The sequence below is a fragment of the Gymnoscopelus microlampas genome, assembly GCF_963454915.1.
Source record: "Gymnoscopelus microlampas genome assembly, chromosome: 20".
Classification (NCBI taxonomy): Eukaryota; Metazoa; Chordata; class Actinopteri; order Myctophiformes; family Myctophidae; genus Gymnoscopelus; species Gymnoscopelus microlampas.
In genome coordinates, this window is record NC_139957.1 from 43084669 (window position 1) to 43110423 (window position 25755).

A 25755-nucleotide genomic window follows, 5' to 3' on the forward strand; every position below is an offset into this window, starting at 1 on the left:
AAACATTTTTTCAAATAGTTCAAATAGACAATCTACAAGCTCACTATAATAGCTAAAATCTAAAATGACTCAGATGCTTTCGTGGTGTTTGCAAAGACCTGGAACGCATCTGTGTCACTTTAGATTTCTTTGGCTATTCAAAAATAGCAGATATACAAGCTCATAGCGCGGCACCGAGTGCCGCGCTATGAGCTTGTAGATCTGCTATTTTTGAAAAATCTTGAAAAACATTTTTTTCGTTTCTTTTTCAAAAAACTTTAGGATTTAGAAAAACATTTTGAAGAATCGCCTCAGGTCTTAATGGGTTAATTGGCTAAGCAGCATGGCGGGACGAGCGACCGGATGGCAACCGCAAGTTTCCCAGTTCAATCCCGGGCTCCGCCATGCAGAGCCGCTGATCTCCTAATTTCTCCCGATGAGCAGGTTGGTGCCTTGCATGGTTTCCTCCGCCATTGGTGTATGAATGTATGTGTGAATGTGTGTGTGAATGTGTGTGTGAATGGGTGAATGTAATGCACAATCTATGTAAAGCGCTTTGGATAAAAGCGCTATATATATATAAATGCACCATTTACCACAGTGCTTGAACTTTCAGAATGGGCCCTCAAGCTGTTTAAAGAAGCCTCTGTATATTTATTCTCTCCGTTATGCCACCGGTCTGGACCGGACAGGACAGGACATTACAGGAGGGGGGAAAAAAACTTAAAAAGGAAAATAATTTCAAAAGCGAGCCGTTATTTATTATCTGTGAACTGCAATCCGCCTCTAATGCCAGCGCAATAAGTAGCCGCTAACATAAACAGTTTGATACCGGCCGGGCTCTCAGGCGCGTGACGGATGGCTCCAAGTATGCACCGAGACATTCTTGGTTTATCCCTTTAAGACCTGCATGAGGCCGCTTCTAAAAAATGTCCTCCAAATCGGTTTAATGCTATTCAATTCATTTTATTTTTTAAATCGTTAACATCTTTGCAAATCTTTGAAAATGTATTTTTTAAAGCGAACATTTGTAACAACAATTTTTGCTTCTGGGGATTCTACACATTTTATGTCTTCTAAATCCTAATCCTTGAAAAAAAAACATACTTTTTCATGTCAAGGACCCCTCAAAATTACATGCATTTGGCCGCCGACCCCGGACCCCCTTCAACAGGGGGTCCAGGACCCCTAGGGGGTCCTCAGAGCTACTATAGGGGGTCCGCCAAATCTTTGTGTGATATGATTTCGTTTTTTTTTTACATAGGGTTAGGGTTAGTTACTTAGCACTAATCACTTTTCTGAGGGGAACATTAGCCAAAAATAGCAGATCTACAAGCTCTCAACGCCTCGCGCTGAGAGGCGTTGAGAGCTTGTAGATCGGCTATTTTTGGCAAAGAGGCTATAGGTGTAGAGGGAAAAAATAGCAGACTAAGTAAAAAAAAAACTTTAATCTGAAACACAATTTTATACAATATAGAGTAGGGGGTCCCTGCATCTCTCTCATCTCTCTCTCAGCTAGGGGGTCCTTGGCCTGAAAACGTTGAAGACCCCTGGTATATATTCAAAGATTGGCACACATTTTCAAGATTTTGTAAAACAAATTGCAGATCTACAAGCTCATAGTGCGGCACGAAGTGACGCGCTATGAGCTTGTAGATCGGATTTCTTTTTTTTAACAGCCAGAGTATAAAATAATGTTTAAAGTGGTTCAAATAAAAATAAAAATGACACATGATGCGTTCCCGGTGGTAATGGGTTATGCAGGAGCCCAGGAGGACCATATTGGCGCTGAACGCATTCCAAAGCAGCAACGCATCTCCAACCGGCATAAAACAAATGTATCCAAAACAGCCCTCCCCCCTCCTCCTCTTCCCCTCCCTCCTCTCCTCCCCCCCTCCCTCCCTCCCTCCCTCCCTCACACACTCTGTCTGTTTCTATCCGACTTGAAAGCAACTCCAACCCGTTGTTAGCTCTGACTCCTCTGGACCGCCCGCTGAACACTGAGCGGGGGGGAGAGAGAGAGAGAGAGAGAGAGAGAGAGAGAGAGAGAGAGAGAGAGAGAGAGAGAGAGGGGTGGGCTCCGTACACACTTACAGAACATGGAGCTATAGGACACGAAAGGCTGATACGACAAAAACTAAAAACATCTCCATGAATTCAAGGTGTGTAATTGATAGAAAATAAGTCATTTTCTTTCCCTTTAAGTCGAGGATCCCCCATTGGAAAGGTTTTGGTGCCAGGAACCCCCATATAAGGGCCATAAGGCCACACCGCACTTTGATTCTACCTGTGGGGTGGAATCTGCCAATGCTTTTCAATGCGAATGGCGTGATGGTTTGATGGTCTTGCGCATCTTTCCTCATTTCTGTAAAAAAAAATCCCTTACATATATTCAAAGATTTGCACAAATGTTCATGATTGTTCCAAATAAATAGCAGATCTACAAGCTCATAGCGCGGCACAAAGTAATAATGATAATCCTTTCTAAATCCTTTTACATCTTCCTGGTCCTGTTTTTTTTTATCCTTCCCTCCATTCTTTGATTTACTGTGATCACAGCAACTGAACTGTCAGTCTGTCACTGAGGCTTATTCAAGTTGTTCCTGGGGTTAAAAGGCATCAGCTAAAGGGTGTTCCCAAAACCTTTCCTTGCCAAGGAGCCCCCTGGACAACTGCCTATCCATATTCCGTACACGTGCACCGAGTTTGATGAGGATCGGTTCAACGTTTCTCGAGATACACAAGCTATACAGACGGACATACGGACAGGACAAAAAAAAAATGTGTGTGATCATCAATCTATAATTCTTCAAAGGAATTTCATTTTCAAAAAAATATATATAAATCCAATAATACACAAAACAAAAGTTACAAAAAGTGGTTCAAATAGTCGATCTACAAGCTCACAACTTTGTGGGCTGGTACACTAGTTTGGTTCCCAGGGCAGACATAAAATTTCCCCTTTGGGTCTCGAGCTAAAACACTTTTGGGAACCACTAGTGCTCAACGACTCAAATGTAAAAAACGTCAATCCGACCGACCGGCCACGTTTTTTGGGGGAACGACCGAGGCATTGCTCACTGTAACTGTGGTGACATGCATAATGCTGTTTACACAAGACCCCGGCCTTGTAATCCCCATTAGCCTAGCGGAGAGGCGAACAGGAATCCACAACCCCCGGTGCCAAGTGCAACTGGAAACATATGGATCCAACAGGAAAGGCTCATAAATAAAGATATGACTCCATTTTCTCGGCTCTCTCTCTGTCCATCTGAAAGCCATATTTTCTGGCCACGGCGGCGTGGCTCTTTAAACGCACGCAGTGCGGAGGGGCATGAAAAAAGGGATGCGCCGTATGCTTCAGTTGCATGGTCCATGCATCCATCACCTCCAGCTTCTCACACACTCTGCTGCTGCCAGAGGTTGAACTTGTCACACCTGGCCTGCCTGCATGCGCTCACATCAGGCTGCCTGCATGCGTTCACATCAGGCTGCCTGCATGCGTTCACATCAGGCTGACTACATGCGTTCACATCAGGCAAACAGGGAAGTTGTTTGCTGCTGGTCGGTGCAAACTAAGCTGTAAGTGTTGATTTCGTCGTCTAAAACTATCGACTACCCATTTTCACTGACGAAAACTAAATAAAAACTAAATAAAAACTAAGCTATGATGACTAAAACTAAGACTAAATATATTGACAATTAGATCAACAAATAAAAACTAGACTAAAGTGTTAGTGAGGGATCTAGTGGAGAAGAGATCCAGTAGAACTAAAAGACAAGTCATTTTTATGTTTGGTTGTCGCTCGGGTGTTGCGCTCTGAAAATAGCAGATCTACAAGCTAGATGTGAGCTTGTAGATCTGCTATTTTCAGCATGCAACCAAGTGTAAATCCAGCCATTACGACACCATCAAGGCACCGCCAACATACATGTTAGTTACTAAGTTACTGTTACTAAATCAACTGTAGATTTAGTCAACTAAAATCTAATGATATTTAGTCGACTAAAACTAGACTAAAATAAACAGTAAAACATCTCAGATGACTAAAATTGAATACAAATTTGACACACACACACACACACACACACACACACACACACACACACACACACACACACACACACACACACACACACACACACACACACACACACACACACACACACACACACACACACACACACACACACACTCACAGGTCAGAGCGATGCTGGATCTGTGTGTTCTGTGTGGAAGCGGTTGTTGCACAACACAGCCATAACGGTACAGTAGTCCATGCAGGGTGTTGGCTCCTCTGTTCTGTTCCCGCGGCCTAGCGGACCATCTGTCTGACAGGCTCTCTCCAGCCAGCCAACCAAACCAACCATAGGGATGAGCCACAGCCTTGAACCGTGTGATAAATACCTTCTCCATCTTTACACCAATAACACAGTACAAGCAGAGGCGCAAAGTAACCAAGTACATTTACTCAAGTACTGTACTTAACCCATTAAGACCGGGAACGCATCTGTGTCATTTTAAGATTTCTTTGGCTATTCAAAAATAGCAGATCTACAAGCTCATAGCGTGGCACTCGGTGCTGCGCTATGAGCTTGTAGATCTGCTATTTTTTGGAAAAATCTTTGAATACATATTTTTAAAGCAAACATGTGTAACTCAAATCTGGGGATTCTACAAAAGTCTTCTAAATCCTAACTTATGTTGCTGTAAGTGGTTCTAAAACATTTTCATGTCAAGGACCACCCAAAATGATATGTATTTGGCTGCGGATATTTTGTTCCAGGGACCCCCAGAAATTGTAACATGAGTTAAAAATGTTCACTTAAAAAATATATATGTATATTCAAATATTTGCACACATTTTCACGATTTTTCTATATGCATTTCTATATTGCAGTATTGGTACTTTTACTCAAGTAAAGAATTTGAGTACTTTTTCCACCACTGCTGGCGATGAATACCTTCAAGCATTTGAATTTCTTAAATTTCCTTAAATTTCTCCATCTTCCACCACAAGCATCATTCAGGGATTGAAGGAAGAGAAAAAAAGAAATAAAAAAAGGATGAAAACATCAAGAAAACAGTGATTCATGTGTGCGAGCCCCCGCGCGTATAACCGTTATCCACAACGTTTTCCCATGTCAAAATAGCACAACATTTACAAGGCCTGGCCCGCAGCACAGCGCACATGACCCATAACACCGCCGTTTATGAGAGGAGAGGATAAAATATGATGTTGGCCCAAGGACTCCATCCTAAACACACTACCGTTACTATGGCCGTGTGTGTGTGTGTGTGTGTGTGTGTGTGTGTGCGCGCGCACTTGCATTACTATACTTGTGAGGAGTGGTGGAAAGTAACTAAGTACATTTACTCAAGTACTGTACTTAAGTACAATTTTGAGGTAAATGTATTTGCTGACGTTTTTCAAGTTTCTACTACATCTCAGAGGCAAATATTGTACTTTCACTCCACCACAATTATTTGAAAACTTTTTAGTTACTTTTTACAAAACATACATTAACCACACAGTCTATATACATTTCGGCCATTTGAAAATAGCAGATCTACAAACTCAAATTGCGTCGCGATGCGACTCATTGTGAGCTTGTAGATTTGTAAAATTGTTATACATTCGAAACTTGGGACATTCTGCATAGTACTTTGAGTACAATTTGATACCAATACTGTACTCTTGCATTTTTCTCAAGTACATTTTGAATTCCGGACTTTAACTTGTAACAGAGTACAAGTAAAGTAAAACATATAGACAGGCTTAGAGGAGTTTGCTCGATTTATACTTAATTGCTTATCGGTGTCATATGCACCAAAAAAATAGCAGATCTACAAGCTCACAAAGCGTCACTGTGCTACAGATCGGCCATTTTCAGCTTCAGGGTTCGAATTAAAAATACCCCCCCCCCCAAAAAAAAAGAAATACGTCATGTCCTCACATGTATAGTAATTACAGACTTGAGTGCGTGTGCGTGTCTTTGTGTGTGCGTGCGTGCGTGCGTGCGTGCGTGCGTGCGTGCGTGTGTGTTTGTGTGTGCATTTGTGCGTATGGGTGGGTCTGTTTAGTCGTGTATAGGCATGAAATGAAGGCAATATGATGGTTCAATATATTCCATCTGTTGGGATGGACGTAAAATTCCTCTCGTTCTGTCAAGGTATTCATAAATGTCAGAGGGAATATAAAAGTTGATATTTTCTCTCCAAAATTGTTTTCAGGGACACACAGTGAAATGTGGAGTGTTCACAGGACTCTGAGGGTCAAATTAACACCTAGAATATTGATAACCAGAACCAAGTGGACCCTTTTGGGTCTGTAGGTGGGAGAGTTGAACACATATGAACCCAAACGGAGCCTTTACGAGTGCATTAAGGTCAGTCACACACACACACACACACACACACACACACACACACACACACACACACACACACACACACACACACACACACACACACACACACACACACACACACACACACACACACACACACACACACACACCGTATATATGGATAAAGAACAACCGAGAGGGAGACAGTGTATTTATAATAAACATAATAAACATGTATAAAAATCTTTTGAAATTTGCCATTCTACAAGCTCACATGTGAGCTTGTAGATCGGCAATTTTCAAATGGCAGAAATGTATATAGGGCTGAAGTGGTTAATGTATGTTTTGTAATAATAATCAAAATCTAGAAAGTAACTAGTAACTAAAGTTTTCAAATATTTGTAGTGGAGTAAAAGTACGCATCAGGAGTCATCCGTATAAGATGCCCGAACCACCCTAGCTGGCTCCTTTCCAAGTCAAGGAGCAGCGGCTACTCCGGGCTACTCCGGGAAACCGCAAGGTTTCCAGTTCGATCCCGGGCTGGGGCGCATCCCCAGAGTTAGTGTCGAAGTGTCCTTGAGCAAGACACTGAACCCCTAATTGCTCCCGATGAGCAGGTTGGTGCCTTGCATGGTTTCCTCCGCCATCGGTGTATGAATGTGTGTGTGAATGGGTAAAAGCTTTGGATAAAAGCGCTATATAAATGCACCATTTACCATTTACAGCGAGTCCCTCGCGAATGACCGAACTTCTCACCCCAACCGTCTGAGAAAACTCAATTCGGCCGCTTGTATCCGCGGTATTCTTATTCTCTGGGTCATGACCCACACACACTACATGACCATAGGTGAGAGTAGGAACGAAGGTTTCTCTGTTGTATCGAGAGCTTTGCCTTCTGGCTGAGCTCTCTTTTCGTCACAACGGCGCGGCTACGGCGCACCGTTCAATTCCTGTGTTGCATAACAGTTCTCCCACTTCTCTCTGCACTGTCCTATGTAAATAAAGCATTGTTTCAAGCAAGGTTGTGAAACACAAAGGAGACGTCTCTTCTCTTAATGAATGTGTTGCAGTTGGTCACACTACAAACAGTGAGCATATCCCAGCAGTTAGTCAGCGCTATCAGGGAGTGTTTCTGTTTCCACGAAAAACTGCTGACCTTTCCTCACTTCTTATTCACGTTTCCCGTGGGAAAAACACCACCTAGCGCTGAAACACTCTTCATCTTTTTAATAGTTCAGCTTTTGAGTGTGCCGAGTGTTAAAACACACACAGTCATCATCACCTCCTTCTTCGCTAACCGGGGGGAGTATGCCTGGAAGGTCAGATCAAAAAGTAAGTTCACACAAGTTCCCACAATGCATTGCATTAGTAAATGAGAAAATCTTGAATTCCGAACTTTTACTTGTAACAGAGTATTTCTACTATTACAGTATTGCTCCTTTTACTTAAAGGGCAAGACCACTTTGTTAGAGGTTTGGGTTGTGTATTTACCTTGCCATGATGTAACTCCAAAGGTGGACAAGAAATACAAAATAATTGCTCCATTGATTAGAAATTGATAATTCCAAATTTGCTCCTCATTGACTTACATTGTACGGTAAAACAGCTCTCAAAGTCACTCTTTTAGCACATAAATGAACACAAACAAAGTTGATTCAGACAATATAGAACATCACAAAACCCAGTACTGTTTTTTTTTTTTATAAAAATATTAACTTCCTGCTGATTTTTCTATTTGAAGATCCGGATCCGCGAATCCAGTCCAGGTTTTCTTCTTAATAAAATAGCAAAATCAACAGGAAGTTAACATTTTTATTAAAAAAAAAAACAGTACTGGGTTTGGTGATGTTCTATATTGTCTGAATCAACTTTGTGTTCATTTATGTGCTAAAAGAGTGACTTTGAGAGCTGTTTTACCGTACAATGTAAGTCAATGAGGAGCATATTTTGAATGATCAATTTCTAATCAATGAAGCAATTATTTTGTATTTCTTGTCCACCTTTGGAGTTACATAATGGCAAGGTAACAACACAACCCAAACCTCTATACCAAAGTGGTCTTGCCCTTTAAGTAAAATATTGAGTATTGTATTACAATGCCCGAACTGCTTTAAAAAAAAACTGGTGGAAACGCGTCCGGTTTCCGTGAAAGCATCAAGGTTCCAAGAATCTAGAACAGATATCAGTTTTAAAACCAAAGTTCTTTCGGTGGAAAAGGGGGCCTTTGAGAACACTGGTATGAGGATATGTGAATTTCCTTCAGCTAGGCCCTCTTTGGTCCGGAATGAACGCGTGTCTAAACTCACTCGTGAGAAAATGTTCGTAGCACTGCAACCCAGGTCCATAATGATTAAATAAATGTCATTCCAAGTTATTTCCTTTTTCCCCCCTATTTGTTCTGGAAGCTGCAAAAACAGCATAATGCTATGCTACTCATGTCAGACCTGGAATAATGACATTCAAAAGGCCAAAGTGATGTGATTTTATATTTAAAAAAGAGTTAAACGCTCTTGTAATGATTTCTATCGATCTCCAGCTTCAGAAAATAGCCTATATTTTCAGGTCGGGATAACAGTTTCATCTGATCAGGATTAAAACACGTGTGTGTGTGTGTGTGTGTGTGTGTGTGTGTGTGTGTGTGTGTGTGTTTGTGTGTGTGTGTGTGTGTGTGTGTGTGTGTGTGTGTGTGTGTGTGTGTGTGTGTGTGTGTGTGTGTGTGCGAGTGTGTGTCTGTGTGTGTGTGTTTGTGTATGTGTGTGTGTGTGTGTGTGTGTGTGTGTGCGCACGTGCGTGTGTGTGTGTGTGTGCGTGTGCGTGTGCGTGTGCGTGTAAGGTCATGGGCCCAGCTTTCAGACCTGGTGGTGATTAACTGTGTGTGTGTCTACCAAGTTGAGTCATCAGGGCTTCTTTTTGACAGCCAACCTTCCAATCTACAGTACAGCAGAGTGAGGAGAGTCACATTTCATGCATGTTTCAACCATAACCATATCGTCTCTGTCGGGTGGAAACCTCATAAGTCCCAAAAACTGTTGCTTTTCAGGATTCAAAAACGGCAAAAGTAGCAGATCTACAAGCTCTAAACGCGGTGCAAACAAAGTTAGAATATGGAGATAAGAGGTTTCTGACGGACTGCAACGATATGTATGTTCAACCTTCAGACCAATTAAATGGCTCGTCAGCAGGATCTCTCATCATGTCACGGAGGACAGATAAGATGTCTGGGTGCAGAAACCAGGGACCTAACGCTATATGAACTGTCACATCTAGTTTCACAAACCACTGCCCTGTCCCCCCCCACCTCTGTGGTGGAAGAAGGGAGGGCAACCAGAACGCTCGTCCCCCAAAAAGAAACGTCTTTCTTGGACCACTCTACCCCAGCGGTTCTTGCATTCTTGTATTCGTTTTACTGAGGTTAAGGTTAGGAATAAGTTTAGGTTTAGGCTAATTTTACTGAGGTTACGTTTAGGAATAAGGTTAGGTTTAGACATAGTTTTACTGAGGTTAAGGATAGGAATAAGGTTAGGTTTAGACATAGTTTTACTGAGGTTATGTTTAGGAATAAGGTTAGGTTTAGACATAGTTTTACTGAGGGTATGTTTAGGAATAAGGTTAGGTTTAGACATAGTTTTACTGAGGTTAAGTTTAGGAATAAGGTTAGGTTTAGACATAGTTTTACTGAGGGTATGTTTAGGAATAAGGTTAGGTTTAGACATAGTTTTACTGAGGTTAAGTTTAGGAATAAGGTTAGGTTTAGACATAGTTTTACTGAGGTTATGTTTAGGAATAAGGTTAGGTTTAGACATAGTTTTACTGAGGTTATGTTTAGGAATAAGGTTAGGTTTAGACATAGTTTTACTGAGGTTACGTTTAGGAATAAGGTTAGGTTTAGACATAGTTTTACTGAGGTTAAGGTTAGGAATAAGGTTAGGTTTAGACATAGTTTTACTGAGGTTAAGGATAAGAATAAGGTTAGGTTTAGACATAGTTTTACTGAGGTTATGTTTAGGAATAAGGTTAGGTTTAGACATAGTTTTACTGAGGTTATGTTTAGTAATAAGGTTAGGTTTAGACATAGTTTTACTGAGGTTAAGGTTAGGAATAAGGTTAGGTTTAGACATAGTTTTACTGAGGTTATGTTTAGGAATAAGGTTAGGTTTAGACATAGTTTTACTGAGGGTATGTTTAGGAATAAGGTTAGGTTTAGACATAGTTTTCCTTACGTTTAGGAATAAAGTTAGGTTAGGTTTAGGCAACGTTTTACTGAGGTTGCGTTTAGCAACACCTGGGGGCGATCGTTCCGTGTTTTGGGGCGAGTGTTCTTACTTGCTGTACAGTAAGTGTAATTAGTTTGTAGTTTATAACATGTTTCCTTGCTTAATGTTTTATGTAAAGGACATTGCGTTGCCTTGGTTGTTGAAATGCTCTTTAAGTCAGGGGTCTTCAACGTTTTCAGCCCAAGGACCCCCTAGTTGAGAGAGGGATGAAGCAGGGACCCCCTCTATATATTGTATAACATTTTGTTTCAGATTACTTTTTTCGTTTACTTGGTTTGCTCTTTTTTCCCTCTACACCTATACCTCTAAGCCAAAAATAGCAGATCTACAAGCTCGTAGCTTGTAGATCTGCTATTTTTGGCTTAAGTTCTCTTCAGAATATGGATAATAGGGTTCAAGTGGTTAATGTAAAAAAAATAAATCCAATCACACCAAGATTTGGCGGACCCCCTATAGTAGCTCTGAGGACCCCCTAGGGGTCCCGGACCCCCTGTTGAAGACCCCTTGCTTTAAGTAAATATACTTAGTTACTTTCCAACCACTCATTCTCCGCTGCCATAGGGTTCAGGGCCCTGCAGCCAGGTGTCTCCGATGGGCCAATTTCCCACATTATTGTAATCAATGATCTAATAATTGAACACGGGGCAAAAACAGAGTGGTCGTCCTCCTCCTCCTCCCCAAAGACCCTAATCACTGACAGTCCTCAAATTGAGCTCAATTAGAACAAAACGCTCCTCTAAGTCGAGGCAGATGGAGGGAGGCTCAGATGACAGGGAGGTTCAGCTCTCTCCTCTCCTTCTCCTCTCCTCTGGAGAGGGACAGCAGTCACTTTATTCCATTGGCTCTCTTTTAAGTGGGGACCGGGGGGACCAGTGTTGATTTTGACAGCAACGCTTGATTTAGTTTTAGTCGTAGTCTTTTGAACAGCATTTCATTTCTCTTTAGTCATGTTTTAGTCATCTGAAATGTTTTAGTTTTTTAGTCATAGTTTTAGTCGACGAAATCAACACTGCTTTTCAGGAAATGGGGGGAAAAATGTGGCTACATTCCGGTGAATGCAATTTACTATTATTTAGTCACAAGCTCTTCTTAATACTTAATTGGTTCAATATTTATAAAACCCACTGACACACTTAACCACTTAAAAGGAGTATTTCACCCAAAAATAAATTTTATTTTCTATCAATTACACACCTTTTAGTTTTTGTCACATTTCCTAAACCAATCATTTTATGACCGGGTCATCGGTTAGTAGGCGACTCAATTGAGTCAAATTATTGGCTCAGGAATGCGACAAAAACAAACCGAATTCCATGAATTCAAGGCTTCATGGGGTGTGTTAATTGATAGAAGATAAGTCCTTTTTTTGGGGTGAACTATTATTTTAACCCATTGAGGCCTGAGGTTCCAATTCTGCAAAATGTCTTCTAAATCCTAACGGTTTTCTGAAAAAAGCGTATGTTTCTATATCAGTGGTTTTCAAACTTTTTCATGTCAAGGACCCCCAAAACGATACGTATTTGGCCGCAGACCCCCATCTCAAAATATGTTGTTCCAGGGACCCCCCCAGAAGCAAAGATTTGAGTTAAAAATGTTCGCTTTAAAAATATATATATTCAAAGATTTACACACATTTTTCAAGATTTTTCAAAAATAGCAGATCTACAAGCTCGTAGCACGGCACTCGGTGCCGCGCTATGAGCTTGTAGATCTGCTATTTTTGAATAGCCAAAGTGTGAAATAATGCAAACGTTGTCCAAATTGTAAGAATAAAAAATAGCGAAGCTACTAAACTAGCACATCTAATGGAAATATAAGTTATATGACTGCTATACGACACAGCATGAAATAGTGCATTCATTCAAGGAAACAAAATCAGTGATGACAGATATAGGAAAGTGAGGAGACAAGCAACACAGTGCAACAGGAACAAGACTCACATCTACGTCTCAGTAAAAAAAGATGAACGTGGCATAGTTTACAAATAATACTGGATTCATGTGGAAGTATTTGGAAGCGATGGTGGCTGTGACTCTGTTTTACTGGTTGGGTGTGGAAGGGCTGGAGAGAGGCACGAAGGGACGTATTGTACGTGAACCCTACATTTATGAGGGGCCACAAGTTCATACGAGAGTACATTTCAAATCAGCGGACATCTTAAGTAACACAATCTCCACAGAAGTTTAGACGTACTGTACTGTATAACTGCAGGCAGGAGGGGAGTGGACTTTTTTGTGTTCTCCTGTTAGTCTTAATGTCTGACTGTACCACGCGCTGCTTACATTTCTAATAATAATAATAATGCATTTGTTTTATAAAGCACTTTACATTCTTGCAAATCTCAGAGTGCTACAGGGGTTTAAGTACAGCAACTTGCAATGGGCCTTGTCTACAAGATACACCACAACATTGGGATACCCATGTACCTGTCAAAATACTTCCAAAACGTAAATTAAGTCCATAATCATAACACCAGAGGCAGCTCCACCGATCAGGTTCAACCCAGATTTGGCACAAACAAGGGAATGAACTCTTTCTCATGCTATGCAACAAAAATGTGGAATGCCCAACCAAAAGGAGTAAAGGAGTGTATAGTCCAGTTCTATATGTAATTTCGTTCTAATTTTCGGGGGATTATGAAAACTATACATTTTGGAAACTTCAGAGTATAACAAATCAGAAAATCCATGATTCCATTTGCGCAGAAGCCAATATGGTGGCCATCTTGGATTTTGAAAAATGGCGACCTTTGAATATTCGTTTTTCAATATCTCGACTTCTAGATTACATAGGATCTGGATTCTAGTGGCTAAATCTACATTTGTAAGGTCAGGAAATCCAATGGTGCTAATTAAAAATATTTACAAATGATCAATGGCACAGATGTGGGTCATAATCCTTGATTTTGGGGTAGTAGAGGCCCTAGGAGGGGTCCACGCGCGACTGCTTATTTTTTTTTCTAGTTTTCATTTTTGGCATCCATAGGACCTCTAATATTGGGATTTTGATGATCCCAAGAAAAAAAGTGGTCCCAAGTGTGTTTTTTTCAATGTTCTATTAACCCTATGAGACCTGCGGGATGGCTGGCTGGAACGCCGGCGAGACTGTCTTTCGGAGACTGTGGAACGCTCAAATTTAGACGTAGCTCAAAGATAGAGATACCATTTGATTCCAGACAACCTCAGGTTTCCAATGGGACCAACCTTGTCATGCTACCGTGTCGGGAAGGGGGCTAAATACCTAATGATTCAAAGTTAAGACAACATTTTGGCCAGGGAAAAACGACCATCACCATTTTCCAAATGGTCCCTTGAGCTGTCACCTCAATATATGTGAATGGAAATGAGTTACATGGATACCTACAAGCCTCCCCTGTACAGACATGCCACATTTATGCCTATCTCATGCAGTTTTGGGCAAGAACCATGCAGTGTTTTGCATGCAGTACAAATATGTAATTTTTGCCTATTGTAAAAAGTAGACCACTTCTAGGAGAGGAGACTGCATCTATAGCTGTATGAGACCACTGTACTGTATCTAGAAACCACTGTACTGTATCTAGACCACCATACTGTATCTATTGCTATATGAGACCACTTTACTGTATCTAGAGACCACTGTATTGTATATATACCACTGTACTGCATCTATTGCTACATGAGACTACTGTACTGCATCTACAGTATAGCTGTATGAGACCACTGTATTGCACCTAGACCACTGCGCTGCATCTATATCCCACTGTACTGAATCTATAAACCACTGTACTGCATATATAGACCATTGTACTGCCTCTAAAGACCACTGTACTGCATCTATAGACTAGCTACTGTATCTATAGACTGCTGTACTGTATCGATAGACCACTGTAGTGCATCTGTAGACCATGTAGTGCATCTGTAGACCACTGTCGTGATCTGTAGACCCCTATAGTGTGTCTGTAGACCACTCTAGTGCATCTGTAGATCACTCTAGTGCATCTGTAGACCACTCTAGTGCATCTGTAGACCACTCTAGTGCATCTGTAGACCACTCTAGTGCATCTGTAGACCACTCGAGTGCATCTGTAGATCACTCTAGTGCATCTGTAGACCACTCTAGTGCATCTGTAGACCCCTCTACTGCATCTGTAGACCACTCTAGTGCATCTGTAGACCCCTCTACTGCATCTGTAGACCACTCTAGTGCATCTGTAGACCACTCTAGTGCATCTGTAGACCCCTCTAGTGCATCTGTAGACCACTCTAGTGCATCTGTAGACCCCTCTAGTGCATCTGTAGACCACTCTAGTGCATCTGTAGACCACTCTAGTGCATCTGTAGACCACTCGAGTGCATCTGTAGATCACTCTAGTGCATCTGTAGACCACTCTAGTGCATCTGTAGACCCCTCTACTGCATCTGTAGACCACTCTAGTGCATCTGTAGACCCCTCTACTGCATCTGTAGACCACTCTAGTGCATCTGTAGACCACTCTAGTGCATCTGTAGACCCCTCTAGTGCATCTGTAGACCACTCTAGTGCATCTGTAGACCACTCTAGTGCATCTGTAGACCCCTCTACTGCATCTGTAGACCACTCTAGTGCATCTGTAGACCACTCTAGTGCATCTGTAGACCACTCTAGTGCATCTGTAGACCACTCTAGTGCATCTGTAGACCACTCTAGTGCATCTGTAGACCCCTCTACTGCATCTGTAGAGGGGTCTACAGATGCACTTGGGCAAGAACACTGGTTCTTGCCCAAAACTGCATGAGATAGGCATACATTTGGCATGTCTGTACAGGCTTGTAGGTATCCATGTAACCCATTTCCATTCACATATATTGAGGTGACAGCTCAAGGGACCATTTGGAAAATGGTGATGGTCGTTTTTCCCTGGCCAAAATGTTGTCTTAACTTTGAATCATTAGGTATTTAGCCCCCTTCCCGACACGGTAGCATGACAAGGTTGGTCCCATTGGAAACCTGAGGTTGTCTGGAATCAAATGGTATCTCTATCTTTGGGCTGCGTCTAAATTTGAGTGTTCCACAGTCTCCGAAAGACAGTCTCGCCGGCGTTCCAGCCAGCCATCCCGCAGGTCTCATAGGGTTAATAAAACATTGAAAAAAACACACTTGGGACCACTTTTTTTCTTGGGATCATCAAAATCCCAATATTAGAGGTCCTATGGATGCCAAAAATCAAAACTAGAAAAGAAAATAAGCAGTCGCGCGTGGACCCCTCCTAGGGCCTCTACTACCCCAAAATCAAGGATTATGACCCACATCTGTGCCATTGATCATTTGTAAATATTTTTAATTAGCACCATTGGATTTCCTGACCTTACAAATGTAGATTTAGCCACTAGAATCCAGATCCTATGTAATCTAGAAGTCGAGATATTGAAAAACGAATATTCAAAGGTCGCCATTTTGCAAAATCCAAGATGGCCACCATATTGGCTTCTGCGCAAATGGAATCATGGATTTTCTGATTTGTTATACTCTGAAGTTTCCAAAAATGTATAGTTTTCATAATCCCCCGAAAATTTTAACGAACCTTCTTTTTTGGACATATAGAACTGGTCTAGTAAAACCCTACTCACTTTCAAAACTGCCCTAAAAAAAACATCTTCAGGAGGCTGCAATTCCAAACTGGCCCCTGTCACAGCCCAGGAAACCAAAACAATTACACAGTAGGACCCAACTAGGCTAGACTAAAAAGGGTCAAATTAATAGAGAAGGCCCATGAAAATTTAAGAGAACGCTTTGTTGAAAAGGTACGTTTTTAGTCAATTATTTTAAACGTCAGTGGCCTGTGGTGCTCTCAGGTGATCGGGGAGGGAATTCCACAGACATGGGGCTGTATAGCAGAAGGCCCGGTCGCCCATCAGTGGCGTGCACAGACATTTTGAGGGGCAGGTGCTCAAGTAAATGATACTTTTTTTTTGTTTAGTTGGTCTGCTCTTTTTTCCCTCTACACCTATACCTCTTTGCCAAAAAATAGCCGATCTACAAGCTCACTGCGAGTCGTTGTGAGCTTGTAGATCTGCTATTTTTGGCTAAAGTTCTCCTCAGAAAAGGGATGCTAGGTTTCGAGTGGTTATGGTAAAAAGAAAAATCATATCACATAAAGATTTGGCGGACCCCTTGTAGTAACTCTGAGGACCCCCTAGGGGTCCCGGACCCCCTGTTGAAGACCCCTGCTGTAAACTGAAAAAAAGCGCACTTCTGGTCAAGAGGGCAAAGGGCAGGTGCTCCAGCACCACCTAGAGTCTATCTGTGCACGTCCCTGTCGCCCATAGTGTGGAGCTTGGTGTTGGGGACGAGGAGAAGGTTAGTGTTGGAAGAGCGGAGGCTTCGAGTGGCGGGATTTGGGGCGAGGAGTTCTTTGAGGTGTGTGGGGGGGGGGGCGGCATTGCTGTAGACATTGAATTTCTGACTAAAGTATTCAATCAATCAATGAAAAAACCCTTCTGTCACAAATCACTCCCCACACTTTGTGTCCACAAGAGGGTGCTGACAACACCAAAACAGACTGGTTGAAAACACAGTACCATATGGCATTGGTTCTCAAAGTGGGTCTTTTGGGGGGTTTCCTGGGGGTCCCCACCAAAATCACAATGATTTTAACCCCTTTAACCTTTTATACTTTGGCTATTCAAAAATAGCAGATCTACAAGGTCATAGCGCGGCAACGAGTGCCGCGCTATGAGCTTGTAGATCTGCTATTTTTGAAGAAAAAAAAAAGTTCAAACCTTTGAAAATATGTATTTTTTAAAGCGGACCTTTGTAACTCAAATCTTTGTTTCTGCATGGGGGGTCCCTGGAATGAAATATTTTGAGATGGGGGGTCCGCGATCAAATACAAATCATTTTGGGGGTCCTTCATGGCATGAAGAAGTTTGAGAACCACTGATATATATATATATATGGTGCCAGTGGTCAGAAATCACATGCGTGGATGTGATGTGTATCTTTGAACTCTCATTATATCAGCTCAATGACAACTATAGCTGAATGAAACACACAGCCTCATTCATCAGCTCCTTCAAAGGAATACATGAACCTGGAGCCAAAGAGACACACACAGGAACCGTCTCATTCTGGAGACACCCTCCTGTTGTTTTAAGATGAATTATGACCCCCCCCCCCCCCCCCCACCTACACACCCCACCGAGGGAGGTAGGAACTTGGAAGGGCACAAAATTGCGTATTTCTAAATAACAGATTATCTGTGAGACAGAGGGGTTTTGTACAGTGTGTGTGTGTGTGTGTGTGTGTGTGTGTGTGTGTGTGTGTGTGTGTGTGTGAGTGTGAGTGTGAGTGTGAGTGTGTGTGTGAGAGATCTTTTTTTGACAAGGTTATAGGGTCAGGATTATACATTCAGAGTTTAGGTTCAGAGGGTTAGTGGGTTGGAGATAGAATTGTGCCTGATTTCTACATAGTTGGGTGCCAGTGTAGGGTTGTTTTCAACCTTTTTTGCGTCAAGGACCCCCAAATGGACACATATTAGCCCAGGGACCCCCATTTGAAAAGATATGCCAGGGGGGACTCAACCATTTTAATTTCTTGGGGGTCCCAATCTACACAGTAGTATCATCATCAGTGTTCATTTAACTCTGAGAGTGTACAAATGGAACCAAATGGACCCGTTAGGGTCCATTTGGTTCCATTTGTATACACTCTCAGAGTTACAGACATATAAGGGTCAATTTGGTCCCTAATTATTAATTTGGCTGGGGACCCCCTGGAACCCCCTCAAGGACCACTGGTGGTCCCCGGACCACTGGTTGAAAACCACTGATTTAGAAGTTTGCAGAAAAAAACACATGAAAGTACAGTTCAAATACAAGGTCAACTAAATAGGATAAAAAAAATCACACCCAGTGTGAAGTGGGCGGTGTGTGGTCATCACAACATGACTCACTTTAAAAAAAGGATTTTAAAGTGACTTTCTTTAAAGTCCATACTGCTATTCATAGGGCTGCACATGTGTCATGTGTTTCGCTAGCCAATCACAGTCCTGAATTTGCAAAGTCAGCCAATCACATTACAGTTAGTGGTGATGACACTAGCTGTAATGTGATTGGCTGACTTTGCAAAAGTATCGATTTGCATTAACAATGGAAGGGTGTAGGGGGTATACACATTTTTTGGTCGGTGTCCAAAACTCACTTATAGGGGGCGGCTACACCGCCCCAAAAACAAAAACAAGAAAGCCAATGGCTCGTTTCAGTTGGGGTCCTTTTGTGCTCAATTCATAGTGACATTAAATACACTACTTTGCAGAACTACCGATCCATCCACAAGCTCACAATGCATCGTGACCCATTGTGCTTGTAGATCTGCTATTTTCAAACATTTTAATACTTTTACTTTTGGTACTTTAAGTCCATTTTGATACCAATGCTTTTGTACTTTTACTCAAGTAAATTTTGAATTCCGGACTTTTACTTGTAACAGAGTACTTCTAAATTGCAGTATTGATACTTTTACTTAAGTAAAAAATGTGAGTACTTTTTCCACCACTGCATGCGTGCGGTAAAACATTGGGGCACAGTGTAGGGTAGTCGTGGTGCAGGCCTGTCTAAAGAGAGGACCGCACAGAGGATCATTAACACGCCCGCTGTCTGATGATCAGGACCAGATTTGTTATGATCATCTCTGACAGCCTCATAAAACAACACTTGTTCAGGTCCTGAAGAATGTGTTCAACACAGACTGTTGAAAAAAAAAAGGAAAAAGATATGGACGAAGGGAGCCGGGACGGTTTCTAACAACAGACACGTTTTGAAGCCACTATACTTTCAGCTAATTCAAATCCACCATCTTGGATTTCCGGTCCCGATTCTGGAGCCGTAAAACGGATGCTATTGGCTGGAACGGCAATAGCATCCGAACAGCTTTATCGTCAATTTTAAAAGGGCGAATCAGCAACACATTCTAGGCAGCAACACCTTCTAAGTTTGAGTTTCCCAAACTTTTTAGCTCGAGACCCAAAAGAGAAATCATGTTTTTTGTGTCTTCATCCTTCTCCTCCCCTCAACACTCCCCGCAGATGGAAAATCTTTGTTTTATTTATTATTCTGTTGCTTATATCATTTAGATCTCACTGAACGTGAATAACACATCATTTCACATTAAACTGGGCTGTTGGGATCCCAGGAAGGGAAAAAAAGAAAGTATAGCCTTAAAATAGGCCCTGGATGCCATGATATATTTACTGTTAAACAACAGCTACAGTTATATATTGGAACATCAGACTCTAACTGGGTCTTGTTATTGATCACAAACAGCGAGTACAGACGGTACTAATCTGGTGCAGGTACCAAACAAGAAGCATTCTTATTAATGGTTCCACTGTAAAATACACAATAATATTATGTACTTATATATATTATGTGTGCTCAGGTGATCTACAGTATCTGTGGTTTATGAATCTTTATTTTGTTTATTTGTTTCTTTTTTTTTTTTTTAATGGACCATTTTCTTCCCCCCTGTTGTTGTTGTTGTTGTTGTTGTTGTTGTTGGTAGTCATGGCTGCCAGTTCCCATCTGATGTTGTGCGGGAGTTCAGAATGCTCCAGATCGTACTGAACGACCGCTAGCTTGCATAACGTCTTAAGACTAGGACTCAAGTCTAAGATGAACAGGTCATCGCGTGCGCTCCACCCTCCAAAGAGGATGATACGATCTCCCACCATGCAACACATCCCAGCCTTCTTAGACGGGCCTTTCCCCTTGGGCTCAACCTCCTTCCAGGAGAAGGTCTCTGGATTGAATTTACACAGATCATTGAAGGACTGGTCGTGGCTTTGGCCACCAAATATGTACAGCTCTCCATTGTAGGCAAAGGCTGAAGGACACCTGCGTTCTTCTGGGAGAAGCTGTGCAGAAGGTGTGCTCAGCCAGCAGTTGGTCTCTGTGTCAAACACTCTGATGTTGTTGAAGTGGACCCCGGGCCCCCCACGGCCCCCAAATACAAACATCTTTGTTCCGATGACGGTGGCAGAGTGATCCGATGAAGCAGATGGTGGGGTGCCTCTGGTGTTAATTAAAGACCAGATCATTGTGGTGGCGTCCAACTTGTAGATGTCATTAGTGTCTCCGGTCAGCCCGTTCGATCCTCCATAGATATACATGACCTTGCCCAAGACACAGGCTGAGTGGTCCTTTCTCCCCTCTGGAATAGTCCCAGAAATCTTGGGTTTGAACCATTTGTGGGCGTCGACATCAAACGCGTAAAGCCCATTGCAGTAAGTATAGCCTCCCCAGACGTAGATGGCACCTTCTATCAGCACAGCTGTGTAGCCCCACCACTTGCAGGGAAACACAAAACTGTCTCCTCTATAAGTCGTCACTGGGGGGAACATCACCCAGCGTGAAGACACTGTGTTGAAGACGTGGACATCAATCTGAGCCGTGTTACCATGATAGAGCCCTTTAAAGTAGTAGACCTTGTGCTCCACTGCAATAGCAGCATCGTGGAATCTCTTTGTTGGTCCTCCACTCAGATGCAGCGTCCAACGGAACATGTCTCACACCGTTGTTTCTTTCTCTGTAAAAGTACAGTCCTAATGTGTGCGCTATTGCTTATTATTGGTTCAGTAGCACAAATGTCTCACAAAGTTTGACAAATCCACAAAGCCGATGAGCTGGGTTTGGCCAATCGAGGTAGCTGATGACTGTTGATATGGAGAAAGGATCGCTGGCTCAATCACAGTCCTAGTAATCCTCTGTGCTACACAGCAGACAGTCTGGACAGCAGTGTTCACAACTATAGTTTCCCCAGACGTTACTACAAGCAGCTGGAGTTGTTGGTGAAAACTGCGCAGTGACACTTTGTTTAGTGGACACTTCATTTTAAAGGACATGGTTGTGATGATGACAATGTGATGTCACTACGTAGAATACCCAATGACGTTACTCCAACTGACAGTCGTCTGGACAATGTCAACATAACATCAAGACCTACCTCCCTATTTGGGGCATTTCATTATAAACTGACACTTAAAAGAAAAGACATTTTTACACATTTTCAAAGCTAGCGGATGACGTCAAAGTGCTATGTTGTTAGCTGGTAGATTGGCTATTTCTAGTATTTTTGACAACATGTTTAAAGTATAAAAATAGGGCTTAAGGGGTTAATGTACGGAGGACAGCTAGGTACAAGCATGTGTACAGGTCACACTTCAGGTAGGAAACGTGCTTCTCAAACTATTAGTCCCCATCGGGGCTTCCAGAGCCGGGGACCCCCCCAACCTGACAAGCACTAGGAATTATAGGAGACTTTTACTCGGTTCCACAGATACATATTGCGAAAATAGCCGATCTACAAGCTCTACAAGCGTTGTGAGCTTGTAACTCCGCTATTTGTTTTAAAATATTGCCTCTTTTTGAGTGGTGCCAACCACTCCTACATTTGACTTTGTCCGTGTGTCTGTATGTCCGTCCGTCCGTATGTCCGTCCGTATTTCCGTCCGTATGTTTGAGCACGGCTGATTGGTCAAGCTTCACGTGACACGTGACAATATGTTGTCACGTGTCACGTGACAACATATTGTTGCTGATTGCAACACAAGGATGCAACCAGTTACACTTTCAAAGGCACCACTCTCTTCACACTGGGTGTGATTTTTTATATTATTTGACAATTTGGCCAATGTTTGACCAGTTTTTATAGAATAGTTTGTATATTACTTTTGATGCAGTAAATGTATTTTTTAGTTTTTTTTAGGTACTAAATTGTCATTTCACTGCCATCTTCACCAAATAATGTGGGGATCCCCGTAATAGTGATGGGTGGGGTTTTTTCCCCCAGTTTTTTTTCATGCCCCGCCCCGCACGGGAGCCCAACCCGCCCCGCGAAAATTAATATAAATCAACGACTCAGCCTGCGGCGTAACCCGCCAAAAAAGGCACAAAAGCAAGTCCATTCAATTGCTTTCCAGAGAGAGAGAGAGAGAGGGGGACAGACGGAGGGAGAGAGAAAGAGAGCGTGCGTGTGAGAGAGAGAGAACGTGAGTTTTGGTGTTTTTTTTTATTCCGTGGGTTGACCGGGTTGACCCGCTTCGCCCTGCCCCGCGATAATTGTGTCGTAATCGATAACCCGTCCGCCCGTGCGCGGGTCAACCTGCGGGACCCGCGGGTTACGGGTCGGCCCGCGCATCACTACCCCCTCACCACTGTGATAGCTCAATTTAGAATGGACTTCATAGCTCCAGTTCTGTACCCACGTGCGTGTGCGTGCGTGCGTACGTACGTGCGTGTCCTGGGTTCTGACAGAGCGGACGCTCTGAGCGGTTGAAACCGGAGCCGCTGTAGCTTTTAAGCACCATTTGGAACAACAACTTTCTCTTATAAAGTAAATTCAAAGTTGATGGATGCCCCGCCGCGCCAGCAGGCTGCCGAGGCATTTTTTAATTGTTGCAGGTGGTCCGGATTCCAACGGCTCAGAGCCGAGCCGCGATGCTCGGGGAGATGTGCAAATAAAAAGTCCAAAGCATGCATGTGAAGAAAACCCGGGGTGTACATACACACACACAAACAACAGCGGCCCGTTCCAGGACAGCTGTGTCTGGCGGCTCCGCGTGCCAAAAAAAAACAAAAAAACTATCGCTAGGGCTGAGGTAACAAACATGGAGATATTATCGTTGTTGTCGGGCAGAAAACCTCTCATCTCCATATTATGACTTTTTGTGTGTTTTTTTTTTGTTTATTAAAGGGATAGTTCACCCCCAAAAATTACTCTTTTTTTATTGATTAACCACCCCATGGAGACTTGAATTCATGGATTTTGTTTTTGTTTTTGTCTCATTCCTAAGACAATAATTTGATGACCGGCAGCGGTTCCTGTATAGGAGACACAAGGCAGACTCTTTGTGAAAAAAAATATTGTTTTGGGTGACTTTAACGCCCAACTCGATCATACTACAGCGTCACCCGAAAGCATCACAAGTAGCAGACCTACTTTTCGTGCCGCGTTTTGAGCTTGTAGATCTGCTACTTCTGCTATGTTTTTGAATCCTGAAAAGTAACAGTTTTGGAGATGATGAGGTTTTCCACCCGATAGAGAAGTGTTGCTTATTATGGGGGGGGATTGGCCAAAAATAGCCGATCTACAAGCTTCAAAACCAGACTCACTTCATCAGACTCTACCTCAGCCCTTAGCATTGAACCTAGATAAGACGAACATGCAGACATACCTTGGTCATTTGGAATGTAATTTAGATAGCATGTTATTAGATAGAAATTATGGTTAATTTTCTAACTGGTATCTTATAATTTCCAGTGGAAGTAACTACTGTAAGCAAATGTACTCAAGTACTGTACTTAAGTACAATTTTGAGGTATTTTTTTGAAAACTGGAATATTTCCAGTTTTCAGTAGTTTTACTTCTACTCCACTACATATCAGACGCAAACTTTAGTTACTAGTTACTTTGTAGATTTTGATTATTATTACAAAACATACATCAACCACTTCAGCCCTAAATACATTTCGGCTATTTGAAAATAGCCGATCTACAAGCTCACAATGCCTCACGATGCGACGCATTGTGAGCTTGTAGATCTGCTATTTTCAAAATGTTTTTATACATTTTATACATTTGGAAACTTGTGAAACGGGACATTCTGCATAATGAGTACGTTCTACTTTTGGTACTTTAAGAACATTTTGATAACAATACTTTTGTACTTTTACTCAAGTAAATTTAGAATTCTGGACTTTTTTTTATAACTTTGTTTTTATTGAGGATACATCGAATCCGTTACATTTATCACTTTATCAAATAAAATAAAACAAAACAAATCATAGAACAGACATTTACATGAACTTAAACAAACAAAAAGCAAAAAACAAAACAAAAAACATATTTACATTTTACCTTTTTAGACCTTTGTGCACATTAACCTCATTTTCTTACGTCATCACATCCCTTCTCTTAAGATTATATATATTATCCATTTTTCCCATCGTTTTTCATAGAGATCTTCCCTTATTTTCAGTTTGAATGTTAATTTTTCCATGTCTTGAATATTGTCCACTATATTTCTCCACTGTTTATAGTCCGGTGTGTCAGTCTTGAGCCAGTTCCTGGTGATAGCCTTTTTCCCAGCCGACTTTTACTTGTAACATAGTGTTTCTACATTGCAGTATTGATACTTTTACTTTTACTCAAAGTGAAGCGACACATTTTCAGCTTGTCAATCTGCTATTTTTTGCTATTTTTTCATTGGAATCCTGAAAAGTAACAGCTTAGGACATACAGTATGAGGTTTCCACCTAACAGAGACGATATGCTAAATTTACTAAAAATCTGCATGCAGTAAAATCGGTCAACTTTTTTTGTACACTTTCAGGGTCAAATGAACACTCAGGATTTTTACTATGTATCGCCTTCTGACTCCGCGGGACGTCCTGACCTGTTCCTCGATACAGTAATGGAATGTCACAGCAGTGTCCAGGTTATGACTAATACATGATTTAGGTGTGTACGCCGGACGTTTATTGGCGTATACAAAATGCAAGTGGACTTCCAAGACCGCGGGAGACGGGGATGTTTGCTGGATCTCCATCATGCATCACGACACTCTGTTAGGAAATGTCTTCTAAAAGCCTTGACCAAACGCGTCGGTTCCGCTAGACTTGTGTCCCATATAAATGCCCCAAAGCTCACATGTGCATAACAGCTCAACATCGCAAACTGTTTTCCTTGTTTTTTTGTGTTTTTTTTAACCCATTAAGACCAGGAACGCATCTGTGTGTGTGAAGATTTGTGCAAATCTTTGAATATTATATATTTCTCAAAGCGAACATTTTTAACTCAAATATTTTCTTCTCGGGGATTCTACAAATGTCTTATAAATCCTAATCCTTTTTTTTAACTTAACATTTTTCATGTCAAGGACCCCCGAAATGATATGTATACCCCCCCCTCCCCCCAACCCTTTTAAAAATGTTTTGTCCCAGGGACCCCCAGAAGCAAGCTCATAGCGTGCCATCTTTCGAAGAAATCTATATAAAATGACACAGATGCGTTCCCGGTCTTAATGGGTTAATGGAGTGAAAGTAATATTTCCAGCTATCCCCTGGATTCCAAACACTAACTAGTGAATCAAATGAATCATTTTTACGACGTGTGCATTCCGTTTTCCCCCTCCTAA

The 25755-nt window shown here is 41.9% G+C and overlaps 1 protein-coding gene across 1 annotated transcript; it reads right to left on the bottom strand.

Annotated features, from left to right (window-relative positions):
• Nucleotides 1–19203: 19203 nt before the first annotated feature.
• LOC311036149 (kelch domain-containing protein 3-like) lies at nucleotides 19204–21123 on the bottom strand (the record flags this gene model as incomplete). The annotated part of the gene is made up of 2 exons (XM_084044676.1): nucleotides 19204–19310; nucleotides 20073–21123. The coding sequence occupies 2 exons, from the start codon at nucleotides 21121–21123 to the stop codon at nucleotides 19204–19206; spliced, it is 1158 nt and encodes a 385-aa protein (XP_083900802.1).
• Nucleotides 21124–25755: the final 4632 nt, after the last annotated feature.